This window comes from Babylonia areolata, chromosome 4 (assembly GCF_041734735.1).
Source record: "Babylonia areolata isolate BAREFJ2019XMU chromosome 4, ASM4173473v1, whole genome shotgun sequence".
In the NCBI taxonomy this organism is placed as follows: Eukaryota; Metazoa; Mollusca; class Gastropoda; order Neogastropoda; family Buccinidae; genus Babylonia; species Babylonia areolata.
This window is the reverse complement of record NC_134879.1, coordinates 32,522,135-32,541,249: the sequence shown is the minus strand read 5'-3', so window position 1 is coordinate 32,541,249 and position 19,115 is coordinate 32,522,135. Positions and strand designations below refer to the sequence as shown.

Sequence of the window (19,115 nt, the reverse complement as noted above, 5' to 3'; positions counted from 1 at the left end):
AGTGTTGGAGCAATGGGTGTGTGACTAGTTGAGTGTTGGAGCACTGGGTGTGTGACCAGTTGAGTGTTGGAGCGCTGGGTGTGTGACCAGTTGAATGTTGGAGCACTGGGTGTGTGACCAGTTGAGTGTTGGAGCACTGGGTTTGTGACTAATTGAATGTTGGAGCATTGGGTGTGTGACCAATTGAATGTTGGAGCACTGGGTGGGTGACCAGTTGAGTGTTGGAGCACTGGGTTTGTGACCAGTTGAGTGTTGGAGCACTGGGTTTGTGACCAGTTGAGTGTTGGAGCACTGGGTTTGTGACCAGTTGAGTGTTGGAGCACTGGGTGGGTGACCAGTTGAGTGTTGGAGCACTGGGTTTGTGACCAGTTGAGTGTTGGAGCACTGGGTGGGTGACCAGTTGAGTGTTGGAGCACTGGGTTTGTGACTAATTGAATGTTGGATCGCTGGGTGTGTGACTAATTGAATGTTGGAGCGCTGGGTGTGTGACCAGTTGAGTGTTGGAGAAATGGGTGTGTGACCAATTGAATGTTGGAGCACTGGGTGTGTGACCAGTTGAGTGTTGGAGCACTGGGTGTGTGACCAGTTGAGTGTTGGAGTGCTGGGTGTGTGACCAGTTGAGTGTTGGAGCACTGGGTGTGTGACCAGTTGAGTGTTGGAGAAATGGGTGTGTGACTAATTGAATGCTGGAGCGCTGGGTGTGTGACTAATTGAATGTTGGAGCACTGGGTGTGTGACTAATTGAATGTTGGAACACTTTTAGTTATGAATGCAGCATTGTTGAAAGAGGCGTCATGGCAGAGTCAGGTGATGGGACCTCTGATTCAGTGTTCACCACTGCTCAGGGTTCCAGTCCCAGTTTTGGCATGGTGTTGTGTCCTTCCTGCTCTCCCCTGGTTTTTTTTCCAGTGACTCATCAATATGTCATGCAGCTATTTATCTCTTGTTCAAAATCTGCACTGCTGTGTAAATTAACACGATCACAAATGAGTATCTTAATTATCCTGTGTTGATATTCCCCCACCCCACCCCAACCGCACCCCTGCCTCGGCATTTATAAGTTATTTTACCCTATGCACACAGTTTTCAACACAAAATGGAGGGTGGGCATTTACAAGACACTGGGTGCTCACAAGGCAGTTTACAGTTTCACTTTCTCAAGGAGGTGTCACTGTGTTTGGACAAATCCATATCCGCTACACCACAACTGCTAGGCAGATGCCCGACCAGCAGCATAGCCCCAACACGCTTAGTCAGGCCTTGAGTGCATGCATATATTTGTGTACCTATCAGAGTGGATTTCCTGTGCAGAATTTTGCTAGAGGACAATGCTTATATTGCTACATGTTCTGTTTTCTTTGCGCAGAGTGCGCACAGCACATTGGACCTTGGTTTATCATCTCATCTGAATGACTAGATGCTTAGCTTGATTTTTCAGTCAAACTTAGGAGAAAGGGCGAGAGCAGGATTAGAACCCAGACCCTCACTGATATTGTATCGGCAGATAGGTGTCATAAACATTATGCTGTAATGGTGGTTTACAGTGTGTGTGTGTGTGTGTGTGTGTGTGTGTGTGTGTGTGTGTGTGTGTGCAGGTGTGGCAGAGATGCTGGCCATGGAGATGAAGTCATCAGGGATGTACGTGTCCAGAGGTCTGAGTTACAGACAGGCTGAGGTAATTTTTATATTTTTTTTATAAATTATTTTATTTTACTTAAAAAAAAAAAAAAAAAAAAAAATTAAGCCAGCATGTTGTTGTATTTTCAGAACTTAGTCTCAGCCTTTAACCAGCTAAATAAGATGTCTACCATTGACAAGAAGTGACAAAATAGTGAAAAACTGGAAACTCCTAAAACAGAAATATACAGTCATTTGTGTAGAACAAATATTATGACACATGTGTAACACTTACTTCTGTCTGGAAACAATAAAAAGACACTGAACTTTTTTTTTTTTTTTGTAATGCACTTCGTTCTTTGGGGGTTGGGGGGAAGAGAAGATAAAACAGAAAACCATTCCTTTTGTGACATATTCTAGCTGGTGATTGTTTGTTGTTGTTGTTGTATCTGTGTGTTATAAAAGAATGACAGAGACAAAAGCAAAACAGACAAAAATATTTTGATAACAGTTTTCAGCTGGTGTTATTTTGTGTATAGTGAATGAGGGTGTCTATCACTTTGGGTTGTTCTTTCTGTTTTACATGACCAGTGCTGGTTTGTCTGGTGTTGGATGTTAATGACAACAAAGGTCTGGGCATAGAACTTGTGCAGAGACAAATCGAAAGCACTTCCATGCTATTCATTCACACGCATGCATAACTTTTATTCAGAGGGATGAAAGACAACACTTAAAGGTACATGTAAATAAAAAGCTGGAGAACCTTGTTGATGCTTTTGTTGTTGTCATGTTGCCTGGCTGTTTATTGTTGGAGTTGAGTTTGTTGTCATTGAGTCAGAGTGTTCACATCAAGTCCGTGTGTTCTCATGGAATGTGGTGTGTTCTGATTGAGTCTAATGTGTTCTGTGTGTTCTCCTTCAGTTTAGTGTGTTCTTGAGTCTGTTATGTTTTCCTTCTGTCTAGTATGTTCTCATTAATCTAGTGTGTTCTTGAGTCTGTGTTTTCTTCATTCTAGTGTGTTCTCCTTCAGTCTAGTATGTTGTCTTGAGTCTAGTATGTTCTCCTGGAGTTGGTGTGTTCTCCTTCAGTCTGTTGTGTTCTCCTTTATTATGTTATGTTCTCAGTGAGTACAGTGTATTCTCCTCGAGTTTATTGGGTTCTCCTCAGTGTGAGTGTGTTCTCCTGTTCTCCCTGTTTCAGTTCATGACTGTGGAGGTAGCCCTGACGGAGGATCAGCGGAAGGTGTACGATTCTTCCGCAGCTCTCTGGTCAGTGTTGTCCTTATGCCTCATTTTGGAAATCACTTAGCTGTGTGGTAAGAATGGTGACAGGAGTGAAATCTGATGGTAAGAATGGTGACTTTATGACGACAGAAGTGAAATCTGAAGGTAAGAATGGTGACTTTATGACGACAGAAGTGAAATCTGATGGTAAGAATGGTGACTTTATGACGACAGGAGTGAAATCTGATGGCAAGAATGGTGACTTTATGACGACAGGAGTGAAATCTGATGGTAAGAATGGTGACTTTATGACGACAGGAGTGAAATCTGATGGTAAGAATGGTGACTTTATGACGACAGGAGTGAAATCTGATGGCAAGAATGGTGACTTTATGACGACAGAAGTGAAATCTGATGGTAAGAATGGTGACTTTATGACGACAGGAGTGAAATCTGATGGTAAGAATGGTGACTTTATGATGACAGAAGTGAAATCTGAAGGTAAGAATGGTGACTTTATGATGACAGAAGTGAAATCTGATGGTAAGAATGGTGACTTTATGACGACAGTGAAATCTGATGGTAAGAATGGTGACTTTATGACGACAGGAGTGAAATCTGATGGTAAGAATGGTGACTTTATGACGACAGTGAAATCTGATGGTAAGAATGGTGACTTTATGACGACAGGAGTGAAATCTGATGGTAAGAATGGTGACTTTATGACAACAGAAGTGAAATCTGATGGCAAGAATGGTGACTTTATGACGACAGTGAAATCTGATGGTAAGAATTGTGACTTTATGACGACAGAGAAATCTGATGGTAAGAATGGTGACTTTATGACGACAGAAGTGAAATCTGATGGCAAGAATGGTGACTTTATGACGACAGGTGAAATCTGATGGTAAGAATGGTGACTTTATGACGACAGTGAAATCTGATGGTAAGAATTGTGATCTATGACGACAGGAGTGAAATCCGGCGGTCCCTGGACATTGCCTTGTCCAGAACCTACACCACTGTGGGTCGCACATGGACCACATACTGGGGCGCGCATCAGCGGTTCTTCAAACAGCTGTGGTGAGTGTGAGAATGGATGTCATTGGCAGAGATCAACCCAACAGTCCTCTTGTGATGTGTGTGAGAATGTTTGCCTTTGGCAGAGATCCATCAGATATCCTTCTGTGATGAGTGTGAATTGAGCCTTGAGAACTGCTTGAAAGTGTATTTGTTTTCTTATCACAGTGGGTTTTTCTTCAGAATTTTGCCAGGGACAACACTTTTGTTTGCCATGAGTTCTTTTACATGCACTGAGTGCACGATGCACTCATGACCTTGGTATATTGTGTCCTCTGAATGACTTGCATGCAGACCACCACTCAAGGTCTAGTGTAGGGAGAATAAACACTGGTGAGGAGGGTAGGAATCGGAACCAGTGTCCTTAGATTCTCTTGCTTCCTAGGAGGGCGTGTTACATGTAGACCATCACACATCTTTGGTGACCATGACACTGTACAACATTGTTCTGTTTCCCTTGACCAGCATGGGCCTGAAGGTACCGGCAGTGGTGAAGGAGGCAAAAGCAGCGCTGGAGGCTGGTCACTGTGTGGTCATTGGTCTGCAGAGCACTGGAGAGGTCAGTGGACATGACGCGGGGTGGGGTGGGGAGGGGTGTCACTGTGTTGGTCATCAGTCTGCAGAGCACTGGAGAGGTCAGTGGACAGGGGGGTACTGGGGGGGGGGGGGGGGGGGTGTCAGTGTGTGATCATTGGTCTGCAGAGTACTTGAGAGGTCAGTGGACATGGGAGGTGGGAGGGGAGGGATGTTTACAGAGATTGGATTGTTTTTAAACTTTTGTTTCATTTTTTGTTTATTTTTCAAATTTTGATTTGTTCCTGTTTTATCTATATTATTATTTATGTATTCATTTCATTTTATTTTTCATGACTCACTTTTACCAGTTGAGTGCCAGAGAATTTTGTATGAAAAAAAGAAGAAAAAGTGCTCTCCCCTGACCAGGGAATTTTGAGGATTTGGGGATAATGAATTACAAAAAAAATCTACTACAAAAACTATAGGAGATGCAGAAAGATTTAGAAAGTAAACGTTTTTGTGAAGGAAAATGAATGTAGATTCTGCATCAGGGCTTTTTTTTTTTTCCTAATTAGGTTGATTGTAGATAACTGTTCAAGCATTTAAAATCAAGATAATAATTTTTGTGTAACAAATTAGTGTATTTGCACCTCTACATAATGACATCCATAAAGAAAAGAAACAAAATACAGCTTGAAATAGCATGCCTATTGTCAGATTATACATGTTGATTGATTGATTGATTGATTGATATGATACTTATATAGCGCCTATCCTCGGTGGGAGACCAAGCTCAAAGTGCTTTACAAACGCGGGGTCATTTGCATGCCAGGCTGCCTACCTGGGTAGAGTCGGCTAACGGCTGCCACTGGGCGCTCATCTTTTGTTTCCTGTGTCATTCAGATTTCAGGCACGCATACATACACACTCAGACAGACATGTAACATTTTACATGTATGACGGTTTATAGAAATAAGAATAGGCCAGAAGTTTTTAAAAACAAATCACAGCTCGTGTAGACATGGAAGTGAATCACTGTCCCAACAATGACAGAGGTGGGTATAGTCAATGAAAAAGGTCAATCACAGTCATAGAAACTGAGCTGGCAAGCTTTTTGACTGCAAAGAGCTTTCGCAAGTGAGAGGGTGAAGTTCATGTTGAACATGAGCCTCTCACAATGGACACATGACATTTTCAAAATATATTCTAATTGTAAAATAGTATTTTCTTAGGTATTGATTCACAGATTCAACCACTTCACCCTTTCTCTGCCTCAGGGCCTTACACTTGGAATGATCTCTCTCTTTCTCTTGCCTAGTCCCTGTACTCAGTTCTTTCAAGTCTGGCCTTAAACCGTGCTTGTTTCTAAAAGAGCTTCCCCATCCCCACCCTTTCTTCAGTTTACAGTTTCTCTGGTTTTCCATTTACATGTATTTTAAAGTTTTGTCTTTTTACTTTCTTCCATTAGAGTTGGGAAGTTATGCATTGGTGTGAATAACTAGTTTGAAAGCGCTTAGTCTCTGGACAGTATTAAACTTTATATATTATTGTCATTATTATTATTATTACAATTGTGTGTCGAACAGGCAGCACTGGACACAGATTTACTGCTGCATCAACTGGACGGACCCAGCAAGTTCATCTCTGTGTGCCGGGAAATCATCCGGAGCTTCATCAGAGGCAACTTCCCAACACACAAGGTATGTGGAGCAAACTGTCTTACCGTAAAGTTCGGTCTATAAGCCGCAACTTTTTCTCCCAGCTTCAGCCTGCGCGGCTTATACAGTAATGCGGCTTATTTGGGGATTTTCCCAATCCCAGGAGTGTCACGTTCTCGTCTATTCTTAGCTGCCCTTCAACTCACCAAAATCATGATTTCTGTTCATTCATATTTGGATGAGCTTCAGGTTAGTGTACTAACTGTTCATGTTTTAAAAATCAAATCTGCACACATTAAAGCCTTCAGTTGAGCATTCAGTTCTACTCTGCTCAAGCGCACACCCTCATCATGCCGAAAATGCGACGTAATGCCTACGATGCAGTCTTCAAATTGAAGGCGATCGACTTTGAACATCACTTTGAACAGTCATAGGATGTGGTGTTTGTATGTGAATGTGGCGCTGGAACTTTAATAAAAAAAAAAAATAAAAAAAAATGTGTTGGTCTTCTTCGTTCACTCATTTATACGAGTGGGGTTTTATATATATGACTTTTTTACCCCCACCATGAAGGCAGTCGTACTCATTTTCATGGGTGTGCTTGCCACTGACATGGATTGCGGGATCTTTAACGTGCGTATTTGATCTTCTGCATGTGTAAACACATGAAGGGAATTCAGGCACTAGCAGGTCTGCACTTGTGTTAACCTGGGAGATTGGAAGAGTCTCCACCTTTTACTCACCAGTCGCTGTGACCAGGAGTCAGACTCATGATCCTCAGATTGAAAGTCCAACACTTTTACCACTCAGCTGTTGCACCCATCTGTTGTTAGTCTGAAAGCGGGTGCAATAGCTGTGTAGTTATTGCACTAATCCTCAGTCTGAGGGTCCTGGGTTAGAGCCTGGTATACCCCTGAAAATGGAGTATGGCTGCCTACATTGCAGGATAAAAAAAAAAAACCGATCATGCAGGTAAAAGCTCACTCATACATAGGAGTGAATGTTGGGAGTTGCAGCCCATGAACACAGGAGATGATCCTGTTGTCTGCACAGGGTGAATTAAGCCCTTCTCTGCAAGTCTTAAATCAGTATCCAGAACAGCTGGCCAAAAACTGGAAAATGATATGGAGATAAACTACTCCAGATCAAATGTGAATTTTCAGTCTTCAGAGTGATTTCCCTTCTTTTCATGATGTCATCAGTGAGGTCACTATGACCATGAATTTTATGGGTGTGGCAGTCAAAGTGTTGAGGGTGGAGATTTTTTTCATTTCTCCAAGATCAATATATGTGAAGACCTGCTTGTTCCTTCATCCCTTTCGTGTGTATACACACGCAAAAGATCAAATGAGCATGTTAAAGATCCTATAAATCATGTCGGTCTTCAGTGGGTAAATAGAAATAAACCATACCTAGCATGCGCACCCCAAAAAACAAAGTATTGGTGCATACATGGCGATATAAAAATGGTAATGTATGTGAAAACTTAATGTAGATGCATGTGAATGTGGGGTTTGTGAATAACCCATGAATGCAGAAAGGAAGGGAAAAAAATCAGTCTCAAAAATCACTTGACAGGTTGTCTATATGAGCATGTATAAACTAACATTTGGTGTATAAATGTTTCTGTCAATCATGTTTTGATTGTTGATTATCCATTTCTCTCTCCAGTGACACAGTTTTTCCTGTTCTACACAGTAGTGTTTTTTGTCAACAGATGGGAAATCCCTGTACTGCACAGTAGTGTTTCATGTCAACAGATGGGGAATCCCTGTTCTACACAGTAGTGTTTTATGTCAAGAGATAGGGAATCCCTGTTCTACACAGTAGTGTTTTATGTCAACAGATGGGGAATCCCTGTTTTACACAGTAGTGTTTTATGTCAACAGATGGGGAATCACTGTTCTACACAGTAGTGTTTCATGTCAACAGATGGGGAACCACTGTTCTACACAGTAGTGTTTTATTTCAACAGACAGGGAATCCCTGTTCTACACAGTAGTGTTTCATGTCAACAGATGGGGAATCCCTGTTCTACACAGTAGTGTTTTATGTCAACAGATAGGGAATAACTGTTCTACACAGTAGTGTTTCATGTCAACAGATGGGGAATCACTGTTCTACACAGTAGTGTTTTATGTCAACAGACAGGGAATCCCTGTTCTACACAGTAGTGTTTTATGTTAACAGATGGGGAATCACTGTTCTACACAGTAGTGTTTTATGTCAACAGATAGGGAATAACTGTTCTACACAGTAGTGTTTCATGTCAACAGATGGGGAATCACTGTTCTACACAGTAGTGTTTTATGTCAACAGATGGGGAATCACTGTTCTACACAGTAGTGTTTCATGTCAACAGATGGGGAATCACTGTTCTACACAGTAGTGTTTTATGTCAACAGACAGGGAATCCCTGTTCTGCACAGTAGTGTTTTATGTCAACAGATGGGGAATCCCTGTTCTACACAGTAGTGTTTTATGTCAACAGATGGGGAATCCCTGTTCTACACAGTAGTGTTTTATGTCAACAGACAGGGAATCCCTGTTCTGCACAGTAGTGTTTTATGTCAACAGATGGGGAATCACTGTTCTACACAGTAGTGTTTCATGTCAACAGATGGGGAATCACTGTTCTACACAGTAGTGTTTTATGTCAACAGGTGGGGAATCCCTGTTCTGCACAGTAGTGTTTTATGTCAACAGATGGGGAATCCCTGTTCTACACAGTAGTGTTTTATGTCAACAGACAGGGAATCCCTGTTCTACACAGTAGTGTTTTATGTCAACAGACAGGGAATCCCTGTTCTACACAGTAGTGTTTTATGTCAACAGACAGGGAATCCCTGTTCTGCACAGTAGTGTTTTATGTCAACAGGTGGGGAATCCCGGCACAGAGCCAGTGGAGGACGATTGGAGCGCCAAGGCCAAACAGATGCTTGTGAACTTTGCAGAACAGATCAGTTTACCTGACAGGTGGGTGATGCCCTCTTTCCTTCTCTCTCTCTCTCTCTTGTCTGTCTGTCTCTCTTTTCTTTTTTTTTTTTGCTGCCCTATCATCTGTACCATTACAGTGGCATTATTCCCATGCTGCTCATTCTGAGTCCCCTATACACGCCCACATGGGGTTCGTCAGGGCAGTCCCAGCGTCAGCAGTCCACAGGGAACCATCGATGTTAGGTTGCCATGAGGCTGCACATCAGAGGTCTGGTCTTTGCTTCTATATAACATGTTGGTATCTGATCATGTTGTCAAGTACTGGTATTCTTGATGCTCTTTCTCTGTTTTGGGCATACTTTCACCTTACCTATACCTGTTGTCCCGCCTTGCACACAGGCCGCCAACAAGCGCTCTTCTGTGCCAGTCGTTCCAGGTGTTCCCAGGTGCGGCCTATCCCTTTCTTGTCTGCCTCTTGGTCAAGGCGCCACATTTAGCTTAGATGCCTTCTTTTCCTTTTCCCCTGCGGGTTCAAACCGAGGGCTTGCCTTGTGACGCTGGATGCAGGCTTGAGGAGCATGTGGCCACCCCGTTTCCTGCATCTTTAGAGGATCTCTTTTTCTGCAGGCTGCTATCTTTATTTCAGTGTTACTTTTGTTTCTGTTTTTATAAATATTTTTTTCTAGTTGGGAATCAGTTACTTGTGTTCCTTTCTTTATTCATTAGTTTGGTCCAAAGTTTTCGCAGTTCTTTCATCTGCATCAGTCTTTCTGAGGCTGTTAGGTTTATTTGTAAGTGCATATCATATTGACAGTTATGAGTAGACTGTGAGCATAGAAGTGTGTATTTTTATTGGATTGACGAAACAGTTTTGGTGTCGGATTCCACATCAGCACTGTTTCCTGCCCATTTATTGACATAGACAGTTCCTCAGGTATAACTATTGTGATCTTGAACTGACTGACTGTGTGATGTACTCCCAGAAATTGAATGAGGCTCGATATAAATTTACAGTATTATGGTAATCTTGGACTGATTGACCTTTCACTGCAAAATAGATGAGGCGCTGTTTGAATTCACAGTATGATTATGATCTTGAAATTATTGACTGTGTGATGTCCCCCCTAAACAAATGAGGCTCTACATTAATTCACAGTATTATCATGATGATCTTGAACTGATTGAGTGACCTCTCCCCAAAAATTAAATGAGGGGCTATATTGATTCACAGTATGATTTTGATGACCTTGAACGACGGGCACAATAGCTGAATGGTTAAAGCGTTGGACTTTCAATCTGAGGGTCCCGGGTTCGAATCTCAGTGATGGTGCCTGGTGGGTGAAGGGTGGAGATTTTTCCAATCACCCAGGTCAACATATGTGCAGACCTGCTAGTGCTTGAAACCCCTTTGTGTGTATACGCAAGCAGAAGATCAAATACACACATTAAAGATCCTGTAATCCATGTTGGTGTTTGGTGGGTTATGGAAACAAGAACATACCCAGCATGCATATCCCCGAAAACAGAGTATGGCTGTCTTATGTGGCGGGGTAAAAACGGTCTTGCACGCAAAACCCCGCTCGTGTACATACAAGTAAACATGGGAGTTGCAGCCCATGAACGAAGAAGAAGAAGAAGATGACTTTGAACTGATTGACTAAGTGATGTTCCCCCATAATACATGAGATGCTATATAGATCCACAGTATTATGATGATGATCTTGAACTGATTGACTGAGTGACGTTCTCCTCCTGACCCCCCTAACTCCTCCCCACCCACTACAGCCCCCTGGATGAGCTGATTGACAAGCTGGGGGGGCCGGACCGAGTGGCGGAGATGACGGGACGCAAGGGGCGAATGGTTCGGCGCTGGCCTCACACCAAACCTGTTTATGAGCAGAGAACTGTGCCCGGGGCTCACACTGCACTGGAGAACTTGAACGTGAAAGAGGTCAGTCACCACAGCCTTTCAACAATGATAATAATGATGATGGTAAGGATAGAAAAGGTTAAAGGTCCCAGAGCCTTTTACAGTCATCGTGGCAGTGAATTCCTATCCACTGGGTCAGAGCTCGGGATGGGAAGTTGGGGCCCAGTCCTCTTCTCCTGCCATTTTAACCTTCCCCAACTGAAGTCAGGTACCCGTTCACACCAGGGTGGAGTGAGGAAAACCTGAGTAAAAAGCCTTTCCCAAGGACACAACACCATGCTGAAATGGGGATTAAACCCTGATTGACGGGTGCAATAGCCGAGTGGTTAAAGCGTTGGACTTTCAATCTGAGGGTCCCCGGTTCTAATCTCGGTAACTGCACCTGGTGGGTAAAGGGTGGAGATTTTTCCAATCTCGCAGGTCGACATATGTGCAGAGCTGCTCATGCCTGAAGCCCCTTCATGTGTATACGAAAGCAGAAGATCAAATACGCACATTCAAGATCCTATAATCCATGTCAGCGTTCCATGGGTTATGGAAACCAGAAAATACCCAGCATGGACACCCCCAGAAAATGGAGTATGGCTGCCTGCATGGTGGGGTAAAAACAGTGATGCACGTAAAAGTCCACTTGTGTACATGCGAGTGAACGTGGGAGTTGAAGCCCACAAATGAAGAAGAAGAAGTCCAGCACCTTACCAGTTCTGCTACAGTGCCATCTTATGATGATAAGATAGTAATGATCATGATAATAATAATAATAATGATACTAAGAATGATAATGATAACAGTAATGATGATAATGGTAAGAATAGTAATATATTTATATAGCGCTTATAAACCTCAACAAAGAACTCAGTGCATTTAAAAATTGAACCATAAAGGAAGCAAACAGTTATGAAAGTTGAACATTAGTACAAGGAAATCCACCTGTCTCTTTTGTCAGTGATATAGCAGACAGAGCTTTGATTCAGTTTGGTCCTTGTGTTTGCTACGGAGAATGTTCAGTCTGGTTGGGAAAAAGTCTGGCATTTTGTTTGGTCACAGCTGTGGGAACACTGACATTTCACGTGTTACTTTTTTTGTTGTTTCAGAGAAATTTGTTCATGGCAGGCAAGAAGCTGGTGGCCATTATTTCTGATGCGGCCAGCACAGGTAAGTGTAATGATGTTGCTGTCTTTTTGATGATGAAATTTGTTCTTTAGTTCTGACCTGTATTTTCATTTGCATCATTCTATCAATTTATAGGACCAGTCAATGTATGTCAGGTGGTTAGCGTTTGTAACCGGCTTGTGCTGAAGTGCAGGCCATTCAGATGGCAGTTGTGTGGCTGTAACCGAGGCACAGAAGGCGATAGTTGTACAACACATTGCAGGAATATCCCACTGTGTTTTATGCGGCCATATCTCTGTTAATTGAGGCACACACTAGGGGATAATTCTGTGACATATTACAGGGATATCCCACAGTATGTTATCTGGCTATATCTCTGTTAACTGAGGCACACAATTATCCCCATGTGTGACACATTGCAGGGATGTCCCACGGTATTTTATGTGGCTGCATCTCTGAGGTACACAAGGGGATAATTATGTGACATGTTGCAAGGATATCCCACTGTGTTTTATGTGGTTACATCTCTGTCAACTGAGGCACACAAGGAGATAATTGTGTGACACTTTGCATTGATATCCCACAGTGTGTTACGTGGTTATATCACTGAGGCACACAAGGGGACAATTGTGCAACACATTACAGGGATATCCCCATGGTATGTTTTGTTATGTGGCTATATATCTGAGGCACAGAAGGGGATAATTGTGCAGTGCATTACGGTGTTATCCCACAGTATGTTATGTGGCTACATCTCTGAGGCACACAAGGGGATAGTTGTGTGACACTTTCCAGGGATATCTCTGCATGCTGACGAGCGTGTGGGCAACAGACGACGGCGTGTCCACATCACGATGGAACTGCCGTGGAGCGCTGACAAAGCCGTACAGCAGCTAGGGCGCTCTCACCGCTCCAACCAGTGCAGGTAAACACCGACAGGGTGAAACAGGTGGAGATGTGTGTTTGAGGAATTTCTGTCTTGTTATGTGTCATTGCATCGTATTGTATGTATTGTATTGTATTCCTGTGTGGTCAAACCTGATGGTTTTAGTCAGACATGACTGACTAGTGTACATACATACAGACAGACAGACAGACAGACAGATCTACCTGCCTACCTACCTATGAAGGTAAAACATGAGGGGTTTTGTGTGTGTTTGATTTTTGTGAATGTAGTTACACCTGCTATAAAGATTTAGTTTCTCTGTGATAATTGAACTTCAGTATATACCTACTGTTCTGTATTAGCTGTATTTGTTACAGAAGAACGTAAAAATTGATGACCATTCCATGTGTTGCAGCTGCAGATTGCATGTTATGGTAAAAAACAAACAAAAACGAAATTGGGGGGCATCTTTTTCACAAACGGAAAAACTTCATGGAAAGTTGTAATTCTGACAGTGTGTACATGCACTTAAGTTCATAACCAGCTACAGAAAAAAGTCAGAAGCATGCCCACATGAAAAAAATGGCGAGCTGTCTGATGCCAACATGTAAGACGATGAAGAAGATGGTGGACAGTATTGCGAAAAGAAAAATCAATTTCACCAGACTTTTTAGGTACAGATACTATGAACAGAAACTGTATTAACAGTAAGAACAGAAAAGCATCACATTTGTAAGAAAAATGTTAAAAGGTTGGAGGTCCTACAGCCTTTTACGGCCATATCAGTAATTAATTCCTATCCACTGTGACTAAGGCTCGGCATAGGAAGGTGGGGCCCAATCCTCTCCTTCAGCTGTTTTAACTTTCCCCAACCAGATCAGGTATTCATTCACACCTGGAAGGAGTGGGGAAAACCAGAGTAAAATGCCTTTTCCCAAAAACACAACACTGGGCTGAAATGGTGGATTGAACATCGACCACTGGATCAGAATTCCAACGCCTTACTGATTCTGTCACGGCGCCTTAGAATGAAGTGTGTTGTAGAAAACTTGAAAATTTCAGTTCTTGATTTTTACATCATCAGTTCTGGGTGGTAATATTTAGGGGTAGGCATGTATGGAACGGACACCTGTAGAACAACATGAATGTCTGTGCATATGGTTCATCAGCTGTCATGTTAAAATTGAAGTGCAACATGTGAGTACAGTATAAGCTTTAAGCTTGTTGATGCTCCTTTGTCTTTGCCTGCATTGTAATCATGTGCTCTATTGAACAATTAAAGATTATGTTGAACAATTAAAGATTATTCAAATCGATATGTGTGCAGTGGTCCTCTGTACAAGCTTCTGACAACAGACCTGGGGGGAGAGAGACGCTTTGCTGCTGCTGTCGCTCGACGCCTGCAGTCCCTGGGTGAGCAGTGTATCTGTTTTCTGTTTCAGTATTTCAGGGAGACTTTGCTCTGTTGGGACAACTCCATATGTGCAACACCATATGTGCTACACAGATGCCTGACAGCAGCATAACCCAACATGCCAGACCTTGCATGTGAATATATTTGTGTACCCATCAGAGTGGATTTCTTCTACAGAATTTTGCCAGAGGACAACACTTTTGTTGCCATGGGTCCTTTTTCAGAGCTGCACACGGGACCTCGGTTTAAGGTCTCGTCCGAATGACTAGACGCTCAGTTTGATTTTCTTGTTAAACTTGAAAGGGTAAGAGCGGGAATTGAACCCAGACCCTCGTGGAATCTCTATTAGCAGACAAGTGTCTTAACCATTCTGCCACCTTCCTTCTGTTTAAATTCATTCAGAAATGTGTGTGCATTTTTATGAACATTGGTAATTGTGTTAGAATCCTGTTTTTCTTGACATTTGAAACCTGAGAATTTTTGTTTTGTGACAAAATGACATCACAGTGTCGGATTCATTGCATCGCTTGTGAAAGAGCTGCACTGGCTCCCTGTTAAGTTTTGATGTGAGTACAGAATAGCAGTTCTTGCCTATTGCTGTTCTGACAGATCACTTCCACTGTTTCTGTCTGCTTCACTTTCCACACACCACTCTTCTTGTGCTCTTCGTTGCTTCAGTGAAAAAATTCTGAAAACTTCCAAAGTGTTGAATTAATACATGGAATGTGGTTTTAGTTACACTGCCCCAAAATTTTTGGAACTCTTTGCCTTCGAGTCAGTGTAACACTCCAGCTCGGAGTGATTTTAAAATAAATCTCAAGACATTTAATTTGCTAAGCATTCCCTCAGCTCTGTTACAGGTTCTGTGTGTGGATGGCTGTGTATGGTGTGTGGTGTTGATGCATGATTTGTGATGATGGAGTGTGCACAGCTCATTGAGTGTCAGTGTGCAAGATTATGCGCTATAAAAATGATTTTTTTTATTATTAAATCTGAAACACGAGATTCTTGTGTTTTGTGGCTAACAGCATTCACAGTATAGTATACATTATATCTGTTTGTGGGACCGTGTGTGACAGGTGCCCTGACAAAGGGTGACCGCAGTGTAGGCTACATTATATATATCTGTGTGTGGAACCATGTGACAGGTGCCCTGACAAAGGGTGACTACAGTGTGGGATACATTATATATGTGTGTGGAACCTTGTGACAGGTGCCCTGACAAAGGGTGACTACAGTGTGGGATACATTATATATGTGTGTGGAACCATGTGACAGGTGCCCTGACAAAGGGTGACTACAGTGTGGGATACATTATATCAGTGTGTGTGAAACTTTGTGACAGGTGCCCTGACAAAGGGTGACTACAGTGTAGGATACATTATATCTGTGTGTGTGAAACTGTTTGACAGGTGCCCTGATAAAGGGTGACTACAGTGTGGGATACATTATATCTGTGTGTGTGAAACTGTTTGACAGGTGCCCTGATAAAGGGTGACTACAGTGTGGGATACATTATATATGTGTGTGGAACCATGTGACAGGTGCCCTGACAAAGGGTGACTACAGTGTGGGATACATTATATATGTGTGTGGAACTTTGTGACAGGTGCCCTGACAAAGGGTGACTACAGTGTGGGATACATTATATATGTGTGTGTGGAATCTTGTAACAGGTGCTCTGACAAAGGGTGACTACAGTGTGGGATACATTATATCAGTGTGTGTGAAACTGTTTGACAGGTGCCCTGATAAAGGGTGACCACAGTGTGGGATACATTATATCTTTGTGTGTGAAACTGTTTGACAGGTGCCCTGATAAAGGGTGACCACAGTGTGGGATACATTATTTTTATCTGTGTTTGCAATTATGTGACAGGTGCCCTGACAAAGGGTGACTACAGTGTGGGATACATTATATATGTGTGTGGAACCTTGTGACAGGTGCCCTGATAAAGGGTGACTACAGTGTGGGATACATTATATATGTGTGTGTGTGGAACCTTGTGACAGGTGCCCTGACAAAGGGTGACTACAGTGTAGGATACATTATATCTCTGTGTGTGAAACTGTTTGACAGGTGCCCTGATAAAGGGTGACTACAGTGTGGGATACATTATATCTGTGTGTGTGAAACTGTTTGACAGGTGCCCTGATAAAGGGTGACCACAGTGTGGGATACATTATATCTGTGTGTGTGAAACTGTTTGACAGGTGCCCTGATAAAGGGTGACTACAGTGTGGGATACATTATATATGTGTGTGGAACCATGTGACAGGTGCCCTGACAAAGGGTGACTACAGTGTGGGATACATTATATATGTGTGTGGAACTTTGTGACAGGTGCCCTGACAAAGGGTGACTACAGTGTGGGATACATTATATATGTGTGTGGAACTGTGTGACAGGTGCCCTGACAAAGGGTGACTACAGTGTGGGATACATTATATATGTGTGTGGAACTTTGTGACAGGTGCCCTGACAAAGGGTGACTACAGTGTGGGATACATTATATATATCTCTGTGTGTGTGGAGTGGTGTGACAGGTGCCCTGACAAAGGGTGACTACAGTGTGGGATACATTATATCTGTGTGTGTGAAACTGTGTGACAGGTGCCCTGATAAAGGGTGACCACAGTGTGGGATACATTATATCTGTGTGTGTGAAACTGTTTGACAGGTGCCCTGATAAAGGGTGACTACAGTGTGGGATACATTATATATGTGTGTGTGTGGAACCTTGTGACAGGTGCCCTGACAAAGGGTGACTACAGTGTGGGATACATTATGCATATGTGTGTGTGGAACCTTGTGACAGGTGCCCTGACAAAGGGTGACTACAGTGTGGGATACATTATGCATATGTGTGTGTGGAACCTTGTGACAGGTGCCCTGACAAAGGGTGACCGACGTGCAGCAACTGGGGCCGACCTCAAGGAGTTCAACTTTGACACTCCATACGGCCGCCATGCACTGAGGACACTGTACAACTGTGTGTGTCAGGTGAGATTGTTGTGTGTGTCAGGTGAGATTGTCAGGTGAGATTGCTGTGTGTGTCAGGTGAGATTGCTGTGTGTGTCATTGCTGTGTGTGTCAGGTGAGATTGCTGTGTGTGTCAGGTGAGATTGTCAGGTGAGATTGCTGTGTGTGTCAGGTGAGATTGCTGTGTGTCAGGTGAGATTGTCAGGTGAGATTGCTGTGTGTGTCAGGTGAGATTGCTGTGTGTGTCAGGTGAGATTGCTGTGTGTGTCATTGCTGTGTGTGTCAGGTGAGATTGCTGTGTGTGTGTCAGGTGAGATTGTCAGGTGAGATTGCTGTGTGTGTCAGGTGAGATTGCTGTGTGTGTCAGGTGAGATTGTCAGGTGAGATTGCTGTGTGTCAGGTGAGATTGCTGTGTGTGTCAGGTGAGATTGTCAGGTGAGATTGCTGTGTGTGTCAGGTGAGATTGCTGTGTGTGTCAGGTGAGATTGCTGTGTGTGTCATTGCTGTGTGTGTCAGGTGAGATTGTCAGGTGAGATTGCTGTGTGTGTCAGGTGAGATTGCTGTGCACCTGCCTTCTGTTTCCTCAGTGCAGTGGTGCTGGTATCATGTACCATTGTGTTCACATTCTTACAAAATATTTCTGTCATTACTCAGGGTTTCTGTTAGGGTACAAATCTTTGAAAATTGAAAGGATGTAGTGTTTGTTCATCGAACAGCTCCCTAGGAAATTATGAAAATTTCAAGAACAAACTGAAAAGGGTGAACATCCTGTACCAGAGCTTCATTCATTGTGATGCTGGGATGGTTTGCTATGAAGAGGAGTTGTTTCCCTTCGCTTACAAGAAGCACCCCTTTCCTTCCTTCCCCAATTATTCCTTTCTCTTCATTGCTCTTCATGAAAATGCTTCTGTCCATTTATTCGGCCCAGAAACGAATATGGTTATGACTAGAAAGGTATTCCTGCCTTTGGCTGTGTGCAGCAATGCAGATTTGTTAAGAAAGTTCAGCATTAGAGTGACCCTCTGAAAGTAGTTTGGGACCCAGTAGAATTATCGTAAAAGAGTTGTTCCTGGGACCCCCAAGATTTAAAAAAACAAACAAAAAAAAAAAAAACCCAACCTTTTCAGAAGCCCTGATAATTGTGTTCATATTAGCATTTACTGAACTATTTATATTTTGTGACAGGCAAAAATCACACAGAAAGATTCATGATAATTTTAAAAGCTGTTTGTGTAAATATTCAAACATTTTTAGAAGGAAGCAGGCATGTTTTTTGTTTGACTGACAATAGTTATAATGTGAAAGCGAGATCAAGATTTTGTATATTTTAGAAACTGAAAGCAAAGTTAAAATTGTTTGGTATATGCAGGAATTAAGAAAATTATTGAGGGGGAGGTGGGGATTCTTGAACTTTAAACCTTCCTCATTCATGTGCTTTTAACAGTGTATATAAAGTATAATAATAATAATAATGATAGGAAAAAAGGCACTGAAATCTGTTGTGAGAAAAAGTGATACAATTCATTGCAGTACAGTACTACAATACAGCACAATAAAATGCTTGTTGAATAATAAGTTAAGCCCACTGCATGGAAATCAGTTATGTGGTTGTAAAAGTCAGGCTTTGTACTATTTCTTGACATAACAACTTTAGTACCATTTTGTGACAAGTTTTGTGCACCATTTTGTGACAACTTTTGTATGTTTTTGTGACAACTTTTGTACAAAACCTTTTTGTATCAGCTTTTGCACCATTTT

The 19,115-nt window shown here is 42.4% G+C and overlaps 1 protein-coding gene across 2 annotated transcripts in view; it reads left to right on the top strand.

Annotated features, from left to right (window-relative positions):
* Window positions 1-19,115, top strand: part of LOC143281076 (uncharacterized) — a 55,826-nt gene that overhangs the window by 17,618 nt on the left and 19,093 nt on the right. For both annotated transcript variants that reach the window (XM_076586009.1, XM_076586010.1), the window contains exons 13-23: window positions 1,596-1,675; window positions 2,818-2,885; window positions 3,813-3,923; window positions 4,386-4,479; window positions 6,023-6,136; window positions 8,973-9,070; window positions 10,817-10,982; window positions 12,056-12,116; window positions 12,870-12,999; window positions 14,288-14,373; window positions 17,263-17,378. In XM_076586009.1, coding sequence (XP_076442124.1) covers window positions 1,596-1,675; window positions 2,818-2,885; window positions 3,813-3,923; window positions 4,386-4,479; window positions 6,023-6,136; window positions 8,973-9,070; window positions 10,817-10,982; window positions 12,056-12,116; window positions 12,870-12,999; window positions 14,288-14,373; window positions 17,263-17,378 — 1,124 coding nt within the window. The remainder of the gene's footprint in view (window positions 1-1,595; window positions 1,676-2,817; window positions 2,886-3,812; window positions 3,924-4,385; window positions 4,480-6,022; window positions 6,137-8,972; window positions 9,071-10,816; window positions 10,983-12,055; window positions 12,117-12,869; window positions 13,000-14,287; window positions 14,374-17,262; window positions 17,379-19,115) is intronic.